At 38.1% G+C, this 14,582-nt stretch overlaps 1 protein-coding gene across 1 annotated transcript; it reads right to left on the reverse strand.

The window, feature by feature from the left end:
- Positions 1-3,584: 3,584 nt before the first annotated feature.
- On the reverse strand, positions 3,585-8,881 carry LOC143610763 (ARF guanine-nucleotide exchange factor GNL2-like). Its single transcript, XM_077085153.1, has 3 exons — positions 7,188-8,881; positions 6,033-6,139; positions 3,585-5,962 (listed from the first exon to the last, which is right to left on the reverse strand). Exons 1-3 carry the CDS (start codon positions 8,879-8,881, stop codon positions 3,585-3,587), a joined length of 4,179 nt encoding a protein of 1,392 aa, XP_076941268.1.
- Positions 8,882-14,582: the final 5,701 nt, after the last annotated feature.

Below are 14,582 nucleotides of genomic sequence, written 5' to 3' on the forward strand. Positions count from 1 at the left end.
GGCGGGTCTATGGAAATTCGGTCAGTTTCCGTCACGTTCACTATGTTAACGAAACTAAAACAAAAAAATGGCGTTCAGTCGGTTTCCGTTACATCAATTACGATGACTGAACTAAAAAATCAGAAACAAAATTTGCGGACTAATTCGATGACGTCAAGTGGCCCAATAGGACTTTTGCGTCACCAAGCTTAGAGCATTCTCATCCCACCCCTCTTTTTATGTGAGGGGTGTTTTTATAATTTAGTGAGTGATTTAGGGTGTTGTGAGTGAAGAGTTTTTATATTTTAGAGAGGATGTAGTGATTTTTCTGTATATTTGAAAAATTACTGTTCACCCCCTATAATTTTTTAATATATTTTGAAAGTGGTTGTGAGTGAAGGAAAGAGAAAAGGTAATGATAAAAAATATAAAAAGTATTATTTAATTGAAATGGAGAGAGAAAATATAGTGAGTTTTAGTGTAATTTTTGGTTTAGGGATAGAGGGTGGGATGAGAATGCTCTTATTTATTATATAGTAGTAATAATAATAATGAGACACAAATGTAAAACGGGTTTTGAATAAACCGTACAAAATAACAAAAACCGGTAAAAAAAAAATAAGTTATAACCATCAATGTCTTCTCCTTTCGATGGTCAGCCAATTATTAAGCTAGGTGAACTAACAACTCGTACTTCTGAACCGTTCCATGTTAATGTCACACTATGTTTTCAAAATCATCGAACCGATTTGGTTTGTATTTTCTAAATAACTTTTAAAAATTAAAAAACAAAGAAGCTATTGTATTAACATGTAAACTTGAATATGAACAGTTTAACTGAACCCAAATACGGCCTGCTTAATAAATGAATTTACCTATTAACTCGTTCAATGATTTTATATATTTGAATTTAAGAAATAATCATATAAAAGTGTTGCAATTTGAAGTTTTATATTTTAATTTTCTCTTACTTATCTTTAACTTTGTGACCAACATAACTCGTACCTGTGGGTCATTGAACGGGTAAGTTATTTTTGAAACTGTAGATGACTTAGAGACGATTAAGGACTCCGTTTGACTATGTTAGACTAGCTAGCGGTGACTTTTTGCTATTAGGTCAACTCATACGAAATATCTAGACAATTCTATGTTTATTTGCCGTTAAAGAAAACGCGTAATAAAAAATTTGATAACATTAAGAGTTTTGTGTCACGTGGTAAAACCTCAAAGCCGTTTTGTCCATCCTACGTGGACCCAATTAATGCTTATGTCACCATTGTTAATCGGCTTTTGGCTGATGCAAAAGTCAATATAGAATTTAGTAGAAAGCGAACATAAGTCAATTTTGGATTTTGATGTCTTAATCCGAACATCTCCTGTTCTTGTTGGATATCCAACTTTCACCCTTTAATATTATTTATTTTCTTTTATTATATAATTTGAAGAATTGACGTCCTAGTCTAATTGCATGGGGTGATGGCTAGAATTTTATGGTCACGGGTTTCAAACCTGACTCAACGAGATTTTCATATAGTGGTAGGTTTCCTCTTTGATTATGATCCTTAGTGAGCCATGTTCGAAGTGTCAAAACTTGAATAGACGGTTGACATACCGTCTCGTAAACAAGTTTTAAAAGCATGTATTGTAAACTTAAAATAATTTTTTGAGTATTTAAGGTAACAAAAAAGTATTAAATTATAAAGATTAAAGGCATTTTTGCAAATAAGTGTGAAAATTTAAAGTAAATTTACAGGTTGACATAAGAGCACTCGCATTGGAGTCTTTAATCTCTACTTTTATATTTACATATGTTTTTTTGTAGTTTGATCCTCAAGTTATCATCAATGGAGTTATGAAGTATATGTTATTATGACTATTTAAAACGTTTCGTCACGTTATTAGTCATGAATAAAGTTCTTCAACAAACACATACATGTAGCCTCAAGGTTCAAACAATTTTCCGTAATATAACATACCGTTATGTTTAGCGTAACATGACATATTGTGACAAGATATATACTTTTCTCGAATCGACTACGAATTAACCCTAGCCTTTAAAAATTTAAAATTTGTACACCAAATGAAAACTTTGTGATGTTACATCATAAGCCTACGCCATAAGCACTAACAAGTTATGGCTGTAAAATCACACATACAATTCTTCCCACTTTGAGGCTTAGGCCCCATATTACATAATTTGAGAAAGAGGTGTGGCTTTTCTTTTTATCAAAGGGTGTTACCGTTTGGTTGAAAGGGTTCTCCAAATATAACCATGAGAAGCAATAAGAATTGTATTGTATGGTTTATTATTTTGAATATAATGAGCATGTTATTCAACATGTATGGTTGAATAATATCATTATAACTTTGAGTTTGTATAGCACAAAAAACCGCTTATTACATGCCTCGAACTCGCAACATGCCAATTAGCAATAACCAAGCTTACTACCAAACCAATACATAACTTTGAGTTTGTTTTGCGCACATTAATATATCTATATATAATTTATATTTTTTTTTATTTGGAAGGTTTAATTAATTGTGAGCTTAAAATCGTTGTCTGATTTTGCTGGCCCACGGGCCGGGCCTATTTACTGGGTCAATTGAAGAATGACTGTATATTTCCAGTATGGTTGATGGTTGTGTGTTAGCAACTCATCACACATTTTGTGCTACATTTGTCTACACAAATAGTTATATTTAATTATTTATATATATATATATATATATATGTGTGTTATACAAGTTATGATTTATGATATTGTTTTCTACTATGTGAATAGTTTTATGACAAATCAAGTCACGTAAAAAATGAAGCTAAGACAAATGAGATATTAACACTCGAATATGTGTGGTTGAAACAATCAAAGATGCGCATTCTTAGATAAAGAAATTGCTAGAGGCCCTAAAGGCCATGAAGCACCCTAACTACACACAATACGCAACATGGGCGATGACACAAAGTGATGCTTTGAAATGTTTAACCATGTTAGCTTACGCTGTTGAGTTACCGGCTAAACATTTCAAGTAACACTTCCCGAATATTAAAAGCTTGTCCTATACTCAGTTCAAAACCCGTTGGATATACATCGGGTAATTACACATCAAGTATCTATCCAACTAAAATAATGTGCGGAACTAAATATTTAATTGGATTAAAAAAATGAATCTGTTGTTTTTAAATTTTGTTGGACTTTGGAGTTTGGACTTTCACCTAGTAATATATAAAAGAAGAGCAAATGGGCCGGTTAGTTTTGGGCCAACATTAAACCCAACTTTTTGGGTTTTTGGTACCAAGTTTTGAGTTTTTGGTACCGGTACAGTTTGATCTCTTGAATATTTATCGAATTGTCACTTTGGATTGGTAGTTATTCTTCTGATGTTATGACTTCCCAATGAGTCATCTCACCCTTGTTATTAAGATGCATACTAGATGTATAGTTTAGTTAGTAATTGTATGACTTGTGCCGACAATAACCGATTCACTGATTAAAAGAAGTTTTGTCTAAGTAGTCGACTCGTCTGGAGTGCGTGTCACGTTACAAGTTATACATACTTGTTACACGTATATCTTACAATACATAATCGTTCACACAATGTATATGCTAACCAACGGCATCAGGAAACAATTCGTCTTTAAGCGAAGGAGCGATCCATTGTATTTGAATAAGCGTAACCTCCCACAACTCGTTCCCTTCTTGATGAACCAAAACCTTTTTCTCCCGCATCGTTGTAATCATCTTCGTCAACAAACGAGGAACAAGCTCTTTCATCTTCGACTCACCATAAACCCCAAGTTCCGCTTTCATACAAGAATCCATTCTTCTCAATATCCCCAACCAAAACGTCTTAAACCCCGAACTCTCCAACAACAACGTCAAAAACCGTAAATACACGTCTACCAAAAATTCCAAAGCCAACCCTAAAGTCCCTTCCATACTCCTGGTCTCTCTGTCAGCATTCTCTCTCGTCGAATATTCCAACATCTTCTCATGCAAATCATCCGCCATTGCAAATATCACAAGATTAAAACAATTTATAACATTCCCCGGACCGAAACAAAGCTCTTCCACGTTTACAAAACTTTTATGCAACGAAGTAACCGCATAATTCCGAACCTCCTCTCGCCTTGCTAAACTCGTCTTCCTTAAAACCTCACCAAGTTTCAAATACAAGTTCATTGACACCAATGTAGCACTCATAGTATCATCTACTGAAGTCATACTATGACTCATATTCATCTTATCAGAGTACCCGTTTTTCGACCATTCGACTATCAACCTAACCGAATCCGCCATCAAATCCATCAACTTCATGTTCTTATCCACCGGACTATTCCTTAACGCAACAAACCTAAATGCACAATCGATAACATACTGATAATTCATAACCGAAATCCCCGTCCCCTTAGCCATTAAACTCACAAGAGCCTCAACTCGTCGCTCATAAGTCTCCGCTTGTCGTCCAGTACTCGTTAACAAATGAAGAACCGTCTTCCACCCTAATTGCGATATCAAATTCCCCGAGTACTTGTTCAATATCTTCGTCATCGACTTGATTATAAACTCGTTACACGTATCCAACACCTTGTTATCCAACTTCCACATTAAGTTTATAGACTTAAACACTTGCTCTTCAGCCACCTTTTCATTAGTATTAGAACCAAGAAGCTTTAATAATATCCTTATTAAAGCAACTATAGCCTTCTCCGCAAAGGGGACAGGCGACGCGAGTTGAAACTGAATCACATTAAGCAAATAATCGTTATAAATCGGCCAAAACATCGCTAGACGATGGACGTTACACGACGCCATTGCTTGAATCAACTCCCAACAAAACTGGACTGTTTCCTCTTCCTCAGCTGGTGTATTAAACTTTTGTCCCTTACCCGCGGCTGCGAAGATTAACGAGCGCCCAAGGTTAAGCAACGGGTCGATTGGCAACGACGAGCTTTTGCTGAATATGCTACCGATTTTACATTGTTGGATCACCTTTAAATTTTGTTCGAATTCGGTTATGCCAAGGTTTAAGGACTCCTCAACATTTTCCATTGAGAGACAATGGGAAATGATTGCCATTAAGTTGGAAGTGTTAATCCTTCCGGTGGTGTCGTGTACAGATTCGGATTCGGATCGTTTGTGCTTTGTCGAAGATCCGGTTTCGATTATGGTTTGTGGGAGTAATTGGAGTCTTTTGAGCTTTAGCAAACAGTCTATAATGTTTCTCCAGCCTCCTCTTATTGAGTCCTTGAAGTTGTTTGCAACCGTAAAGACCGCAAGAGTCGCCATTCGCGGTTTCAAGTCATGCCCGAACGAAAACAAGGTTTCTTCGGCTGAGGCGTACGGGTTCAAGAGCGTCGTGAACTTGCAAAACGACGAAAGAAGCTCGTCGAGCGAGTCTTGTAAACCGTACTGGCAGATTCTCGCGATAGCGAATAACCCCTCGATGCATTCGTGAATAATGTCTTCGTCCTCGGTGTGTTCGAATATTGCGGAAAGCGTCGCGACTGTGGGGCCCGCGATGGCCGCGAACATGTCTCGGCCGATGTTGTTGTCAAATTCGCATATGTTGTATGGTTGTATTTGTTTTGACCGGTTTATGAGCTGGACCCACCGGCTCGGGTTCATGTCGATAACGGCCCCGTTTTGACCGAATATTGTTATCGCTTTTGTCGAGATGGATTGGAAAAGTTCGGTCAAGATCTCTCTGGGGAGATCTTGACCGCCGTTGATGAGTCTGTTGTTTCTAATAAACTCGTCTTCGGTCATTTTCTTTTTGACTTGCGGGTTGTGTTGATCCGTGTTTAACATAATAACCGAGTAGCATAACACGAAGACGGCTTCTGAATTGACGAATATTTCTGACGATTGTTGTTCGTAGAATCTTTCGGAAAATGCTTCCAATATTCTTTGAATCTTTTGTGATTCTCCCGGGAGTCGGAAGGTTTCTAGATAGGTTCGTAAACCTGTGTCTAGAACCAGACCTGTGAAAGACAATATTTTAGATTTATCAATGTTGTAAGAGTAACATTTGCTGTTAAAAAAAAAACGAACCCATGAACTCGAACGTGTCGGTGAACTCTTTGAGTACTTTAAGGTTGAACTCACTTGGATCACCTAAGAAGTCACCAATCTTTGTTTTGTCTAGTCCCGGAGTGTACCTTAAAAAACATAGAACATAAATTAGTGGTGTAAACTAATGACTTAAGTTTAAATAGACTCTTTTATAAAGAAAATAAATTGTTAATATTCTATATATAGTAGTGTTTATATTGAAATAGAAGGCAAGTGGACAACCGAGAAGTAAGGTTTGGTTTGAGACATGTGTCTGCTCTAAACCAAACTCTAGGGGTGCAAATGAGCCGAGTTGTTTGCGAGCTACTCGAGATCGACTCGTGAAAAAGGTCAATCGAGTTGAGCTTAATCGAGCCTGAGTCCGAGCTTGAGCCTAAAAGTAAGCTCATTTAATAAACGAGCCCGAGCCCGAGCTTCACTTATTGAGATTGAGCCTGTTCACGAGCCTAAACTAGCCTGTCATTTATCTCATTTTTAATATATATATATATATTTAATAATGATTAATTAATATATATATATATATGTAATGTTATAAAAAAATATAACTAAATAATACATGTTATTTTATACACAAAATTATAATTGAAAAAAAATATACAAAAATAATTATAAATATATAAAAAGTAATTAATAAATAATAAACGACCCGAACCGAGCTCAAGCTTTAAAATCTACTCAAGAACCAAGCTTGAGCTTTGAAAATAGAGCTCGAAACGAGCCGACTCGTGCCCGTATAAATTAAACGAGCCAAGCTCGAGCCTAGTCTAGCTCGGGCTCGACTCGGCTCGTCTTGTTTGCACCCCTACCAAACTTGTTTCAAAATTTTTTGAAGTTTCATGTATAAGTTTATTAATAATAGGTGATTAAAAAAAAAATTTAGGCCAATGGTTTTATTTAGGCTCATATCAATTGTTTGTTATTTAAGTTTTTTCAAACACAAACATTTGAAGCCCGTATATAAAATCAAAATCGAACCATAACCAAATCAAACCCGTACAAAAAATTACGAATTAAAAAATCCAAAACCGAACAATATTTTAAAACCGAAAAACAGAAACCGAAGGTTTTTCAAAATCCAAAACTTCGGTTTCCGTTCAATATGTGTCAAAAACCGAATCTTCACACCCTTACCTTAAAAACATGGCAAGTCCTTTAGGGTCTTGTGGGTCTGGTATCAGTTTCGATATCTTCAAATAATCCAACCCTTTTTTCTCATCTCGATTAAAATGACTCCCTGCAATCATCAGCTTCCGCTTTTGCACCTTTCGAATCCTCACTGCTTTTATCCATTCTTCATAATTCGAATCTTTATCAACAATTTCTTCCCAAAACGGTTTATACTCCGTTATCTCAACGGGGTACACCCGGTTAGGGCTCAAATGATTTTGCTTATCAACATTATCCGCAATGTTGTGAATCAAAACCATGAGCCCTTCAAAAGCTTGCAATTGTAAGCTGGTGGCGGTGACACTGGCCCCCGGTGCACCGCCACCAGATAAAAATGCATGCTTGCATAAATTTTTCCCAATGTCTTCAAACACATTGTAAGATAGAGGATCACAATCATAGTTGATGTACACTTCTATTAAGAATGTGGGTTGCCTACAAAAGTTTATAATCCCTTCAAGTGTGAGTTCTTGTAGTGAAATCGAATAGCCTTGAACCGTTAGCGTCTTGAACAATACGAATAAGAAGAATGCTTCGAGTTGTAGCCGAATTGATTCGCGATGGAAGTAGTATATGTTCCAAACCGTGCTACAAATCATCGATAAAACTAACTGGTTCGATGTAGCTGTCCCGTAATGGATCAAATGATGGAAAAGATCGTCTTGAACCATTCGGAGAAGCTTTTTATGTCGTCCGATGCTGTCTCCGCTTAGCTCAAGGGCAGAGTTTATTAAAACGAGAGCGAAAACTTGAACGTCTTCGTCCGCGGTTAATGCGGGCGAGCCTTCAGTTTCCGTGATCCCAACTACGTTTAATAAAGTACAAAGAAAATGAAATATGTCAACCGCGCAACGAATCCCGTACCCGGGTTCATCTATAGAGTCCTCAGTGTCAGACTCTAAATTCTCCCAGGCTTCTATCTCAGGAAGACGGGAGAATACAATTTGAATAATATCATGCATTGTGTGGCGCGCGGTTCGTTGTAGCAAATCCCCTTGGTGGGCCGACTGCTGGACCACCTGGAAACACGTGTTAACGACCGTGCACACTGCATGGTCGTTAAGCATGACGGAGGCCGGGTGACGCATCACCGCGGCAAGCACTTGTAAAATTTTCATCATGACCGCTCCTTCCGTCACCGGGTGTGTCTTTTCCAGACGACACCCGATGACAGCCATGACCACATTGGCCATTACCTCATGGGCCCCAGGCGTCCTTTTATCAAACATGTTGAGTTTCATTATTTTCAAAACCGATGAGAGGGCCACAGCAGTGGCCCCCGCAGGGACCCCGTCAGACGATATAACGTCCAAAAAAGGTGAGATATAGATTGACGGGTCCACATGTTTCCACGGTTGCAGGTTGGTAAAAATAAGTGTTCTTAACGATTTTAGAGATTGGGGTATCGCGGAATCTAACGTGTCGTCTTGATAATAATATTGCGAGGACGAGTCGGTTCTTCGACGTATAACCGCAAGAACCGCCCCGACCTCGGTTTTTAACATGCATGAGAGGCCTAAATCTTTGCTTCTTTTAATCCGGCTCGTTTTCTCGTCGTCCTCGTCGTCATATTCATCTTCGTCGTCGTCGTCGTCTTCGTCCTCTTCATCCGCGGGATCTTCTTCTGGGTCCTCTTCTGGATCATATCTTTTGTTCATTTGGTTTAGTAATGTGAATGGCCTATGTAGTTTATACAAGTTAGAATAATAATGTGTTAGAGCAAGGGTAGTTTAGTAATTTTGTTGTGGAGTATGAAACAAAGACATATATGATATGGTTGTGGTGTGTGGAGGTAAACAAGAGGCTTAACCGAATGATAGTACCTAAAATTTCTCTTTTATGTCTTTGTTTTCAACGGCTGTAAACTATGTTTTGAATGTTTCTGTTATTAATGTCTCACCGATGCATCTAGTTAATCTCAAATTACTATTATTATTACTAATAATAATAATAACAAATGAGAACTTTGATGCCGCAAAGTCACCTTTAGGCCATTTTGCGACACCTTATTGGTTCTCGGAATTTTGCTTTTTTTTTTTGTTATCTAGTCTCGGTTGAATGTAACGAAAACCGTGCGGATACCAATTTTTTTATGTTTTAGTTGCGGTTCCCGTAATTTCTTTTGTTTTAGTTCGCGTAGAATTTTTGCCCTTCGTTTTAGTTCTGTTACAGTTAGAAGGTAACGAAAACCGACCGAATGTCAATTTTTTTTTATTTTGTTTCTTTTTAGTTCCGGTACTGTAACAAAAGTGCCTCAAACCAACCGCATTTGCGTAGATTCACTGCCTCGATGGTCGGGATTGACAACGTTTCGAGTTTTACCAGCGTTCGAGTTTTACCGACGGATGTTACCTCATTGGTCCACTAAATTTTACTATTTTTTTTTATTTATGGTTATAGTTCCGGCACCATAACGCTTGTAACCGAAACTGACCAAATTGGCTTCGACTTACCGCCTCAATGCCAGGGACAGACAATGTTTGGGTTTTACCATCCCCCGAGTTTTACCGACTAGCCCCGGGCAACACGCTGGATAAAACTCTAATTATTATTATTTTGGGGTGTCGATCGTGTCGCGGTGTTGGAATAAAAGACTTTAGATCGATTGATTGAACAAATTGGTTAGGTGAACTCAAACATGAAGCATATACTTATTCGTGCAAAACTATTCACAAGGTGGACTCGATCATTAGAAATAAAATTTAAAACGAGCCGAGCTCAAGTTCTTGTAAATTAAACATATCGAGCTCTCTTCTCGAAACGGGTCATTATAAAAAGGCAAATTGGATTATAATAATCCCATTTTTCACATATTGGCCAACGATGAGCCCAACTTCAAATGTAATTTCTGGCAATCCCAACTTTCAATATATTTACCTATAGCAATCTCTAGCTAACAGACGCTTAACACTGTTATTTTTGATAAGTTGGACAGATGACGTGTCTATATAAACCTGATATGTAAACGCATGATGCCAAAAATAAAATATTTAATGTATTTAGTTATTTACACAATTACACATTAGAATGTCCATATAGACACATCAACATTCCAGCTCATCAAAAACTAATTGTGTTAAGCATATGATAACTAAAAATTGTTGTACTTGTAGGTCAAAATATATTGAAAGTTAGGATTCTCGGAAATTACATTTTATCGTTGGGCTTGCTGTCTTCCAATATGTGAAAGTTGATCCAATTTGCCTAAATCAACTAATAACAATGTAACAAATGTAATTTAAGCGAAATCATAACTTTCCACAAAACAATGTTCTCAAACATCATCTATTCAGCACTAACAACTTTCAAACAATAATCTTAAAACACCAAACAAAAGTTGTACAAAACTCTTTATTATATATTTGTAATTGTAATATTCAATCAAAATCCATCATCCATAATTCCATATATTCACACTACATAAATCAATCAAAAATATATATGTATATATAAGTCATTAAAAGAATTATTAATCTATAAATATATAACCATCGAAACTAAAACTAGTGAACAAGATAAGTGATTGCAAGTGCCACAATCAAAAGAATATAGGCCACCCCTTGATCAATTGCAGAACCATCGTTCGCAGGAACCGGAGTGGGAGGAGCGAATTCTTGGGCTTGTGTTGCATCAAACATAGCCATGAACATGTAACCAATGAAAGCAACAACAAGTGATCTTGAACTCATCATTTTGTATTGGATTTGGACAAGATTTTTAAAGATTGATATGGGTTTTGATGGTGAGATATGTGTGAAAAATGGGTTGTTTTTGAAATTGAGATTTGGTGACAAAAGATTGATGATTTGAGAGGTTTTGAGGATGGAGTTTGTATAAATAATAATGGGAATATATATGAAGTAAAGTGGAAGGTACGCGTGAATATAAGGAGTGTTATTATGTTGACCGGATGCCAGCGTGTTGACTCGTCTTTCACGCGAAAGGAAGACTTGCTACTGGCTAGGAAACTATATATTATTATTTTTCTAGAATTTTAATATTATGGTTATAGCTTTATTATGTTAAAGTATTGTATTCAAAAAAAGTAAGATGGTATAATACTATAACATAAGATAATTTGTTTAATGGAATTATCAAAATATGAAGAGTGAACTGCGGTGTTCGTTTATGTGATTTGTTTAAATTTACGATTTTAGTCCAATAGTTTCAAATTTGTGATTTCCGTCCATGTGGTTTCATTTCACTTGCAATTAAACCGAATAAATTAATCCCGTTAAGTCTTGTCGTTAAACCTATCAGCGTATCCTTCACGTGAGGGGCGGTTTTTGTAACACCCCGACCGATGGCGGATTATACATCGGGGCGCTACGTATTGTTTCATTACCCGTGACACTATTTGGGTGTCAATATTTAATAAATACATTTCATTGCGCATGCGCATAACACACCATAAAGTAACATAAATCACATATCATAACTCATAATATTCAAATACATAAATTTGTCTTGTTATATTTTAAACTAGGTCCAAAGTAAAAGAAAACATCCTACGTGTCCTCGAGTTCCCAAAAGCAGCTACAGCAAACCTGAACATGTGTTAAAGTAAAACGTCAACACTTGCGTGTCGGTGAGAAATCAAGTTTAATAGATATAAATAGATAATAACAAAGCACTGCGCGCAACATGTGTATAACTGGTGTTCAACATAGTGTGTAAACAGATTGTGATCAAGCCTAAATAGATCATAGCTCATAGTTCATAGCGTGCTCCAAATCGAGCAAAAACAAATAATCATTCGTGTATGTGCAAACAAATCAAGAAAATCGTAACGATAGGTCTCCCGTGTTCATCTAATGGATCCATGAAAACTTCGGAATAGGCCGATCAAAGCGGTTAATGATCCACACATACAAATATACAACACTAGTAAACGTCCATAACACATGGGTTTTGCGCACATAAATTTCATAAACAAGTTTAAGACTCAAGTTGTACGAACACATGAACATCCCAAAACGTTAAAAATAAAAGGGGTTAGGTACGAGATTACTCACCTGTAAAAGGTACGTTGAAAGATAACGTAAGAACCAACTTTTAAACAAATGAAAGTTAACCTATAAATAAGAGGTTATTGGTTTAACGATTGGTTTTTATGTCTTGAATATATGCAAGTCACTTAAACAAATTATTTAAAAAGAAAATTATATATTATTTATTTACCGAGATTTCTGGGCAGAAAAGAAGAGAAGACGGATTGCAAAGAGAGGAGTTGGAGGCGTTGCAGTGGATCTTCGGCTGAGAGTAAGGGAGAAAGATTTGGGGAGTGTTTAAGTGTTTGAGTGCAGTGTTTAATTAACCAAGAAGTTAGTTTTATTTATAGGAAAAACCCTAGGGAACACATCCCTTGAATTGGGGAAAAAGATCTTATCAAATCAAGGCAAAAGATATCAAAAGCAAAAGATGTCACAAGCAAAAGATATGGTGGCAGCTGCAGGGGATGGGGAAGGCTGACAGAACAAACCTTAGCGCGCCGCGGGAAGAACAACAATCTTTAGCGCGCCACGGGAAGAACTACAATCCTTAGCGCGCCGCGGGAATAACTACAATCCTTAGCGCGCCGCGGGAATAACTACAATCCTTAGCGCGCCGCGGGAAGAACTACAATCCTTAGCGCGCCGCGGGAAGAACTACAATCCTTAGCGCGCCGCGGGAACAGTTCGTCTCGCGTATCGCAGGAACAGCTGGTCTTCACGCAGGCTTCCTTGTAAGGAGTCTGGCGCGTTGAGCTGCGCAGACATCCTTAGGCGGGAAGAACCAAAGGACAAGCAAAGAGAAGAGAAAAAGGGTTCAAGGCTTAAGGGTTAAGCAGAGGGGCGGGATGGCGACAAGAGAGAAAAAGGGGCGGGACGACGACAAGAGAGAAAAAGGGGCGGGACGGTGACAAGAAATTATTATTATTAGCAACATATATATATATAATAAATTTATAAAGATTATAATCAAAATTTTAAATCTTAAAATCGGATCCGAAAACGGGTACCTGGGTCGGGTCGGATTTGGGCAGTTGCCACAGTCTCCCCTACTTTAAGAAATTTCGTCCCGAAATTTATCTCGAAGTAGGATGCGCAGAGAAAAGGTGCGGGTACTTGATCTTCATTTGATCTTCCCTTTCCCAAGTGAACTCGGCTCCGCGCTTGGACTGCCAGCGAACTTTGACAATAGGGATGCGACTGCGCTTGGTTTGCTTCACCTCGCGATCCATAATCTCAACAGGCTTCTCAACGAAATGCATAGACTCATCAACTTGAACTTCATCAAGTGGTATGTGGAGGTTCTCGTCAGCTAAACATTTCTTGAGATTGGATACATGGAACGTTGGATGCACATTGCTGAGCGCGGGCGGCAGGTCCAGCTTGTAGGCAACTTTTCCCACTCTCTTGAGAATCTTGAATGGACCAACATAACGAGGTGCAAGCTTACCTTTCTTCCCAAAGCGGACAACACCCTTCCAGGGCGACACTTTGAGGAGAACAAGATCACCAACTAGAAATTCGAGAGGCTTCCGCCTGCGATCTGCGTAACTCTTCTGTCGGCTTCTGGCAGTCAGCAGATGATCACGGATCTTGGCGATTTTATCGGTTGTCTCTTGAACTAGTTCGGGTCCTGTGATTTGAACTTCACCCACTTCGTTCCAACAAATCGGTGAGCGGCACTTTCGACCGTAAAGTGCTTCAAATGGGGCCATACCGGTGCTGGAATGATAGCTGTTATTATAAGCGAACTCGATCAGAGGTAGGTGTGAATCCCAATTACCTCCAAAATCAAGAACACAAGATCGAAGCATATCCTCAAGGGTTTGGATGGTTCGCTCAGACTGTCCGTCAGTCTGAGGATGATATGCAGTACTCATGTCCAAACGAGTTCCTAACGCAGATTGGAGAGATTTCCAAAAGCGAGATATAAAACGGCCATCGCGATCGGATATGATGCTCAAGGGAGTACCATGACGGCAGACAATTTCTTTGACATATAGATGCGCAAGTTGTTCAACACGGTAGGTTTCACGAATGGGCAGAAAGTGGGCAGACTTGGTCAATCGATCCACTATTACCCAAATGCTGTCATGTTTGCTTGCGGTCAAGGGTAACTTGGTGATAAAGTCCATTGCTATACTTTCCCATTTCCACGTAGGAATTTCTGGTTGTTCGAGCAAGCCAGATGGGCGTTGATGTTCAGCTTTTACCTTAGAACAAGTTAGGCATTTAGCTACGAACACAGCAATATCCTTTTTCATACCGGGCCACCAATAAGTAAGGCGCAAATCTTTGTACATTTTGTCAGCGCCAGGATGAATGGAATACCGAGTTTTGTGCGCTTCACTCAGTATGACAGTGCGAA

The sequence above is a fragment of the Bidens hawaiensis genome, unplaced genomic scaffold, assembly GCF_021521415.1.
Source record: "Bidens hawaiensis isolate Kalapana, Puna unplaced genomic scaffold, B.hawaiensis_p1.1 tig00027761_1, whole genome shotgun sequence".
NCBI classification, from domain to species: domain Eukaryota; kingdom Viridiplantae; phylum Streptophyta; class Magnoliopsida; order Asterales; family Asteraceae; genus Bidens; species Bidens hawaiensis.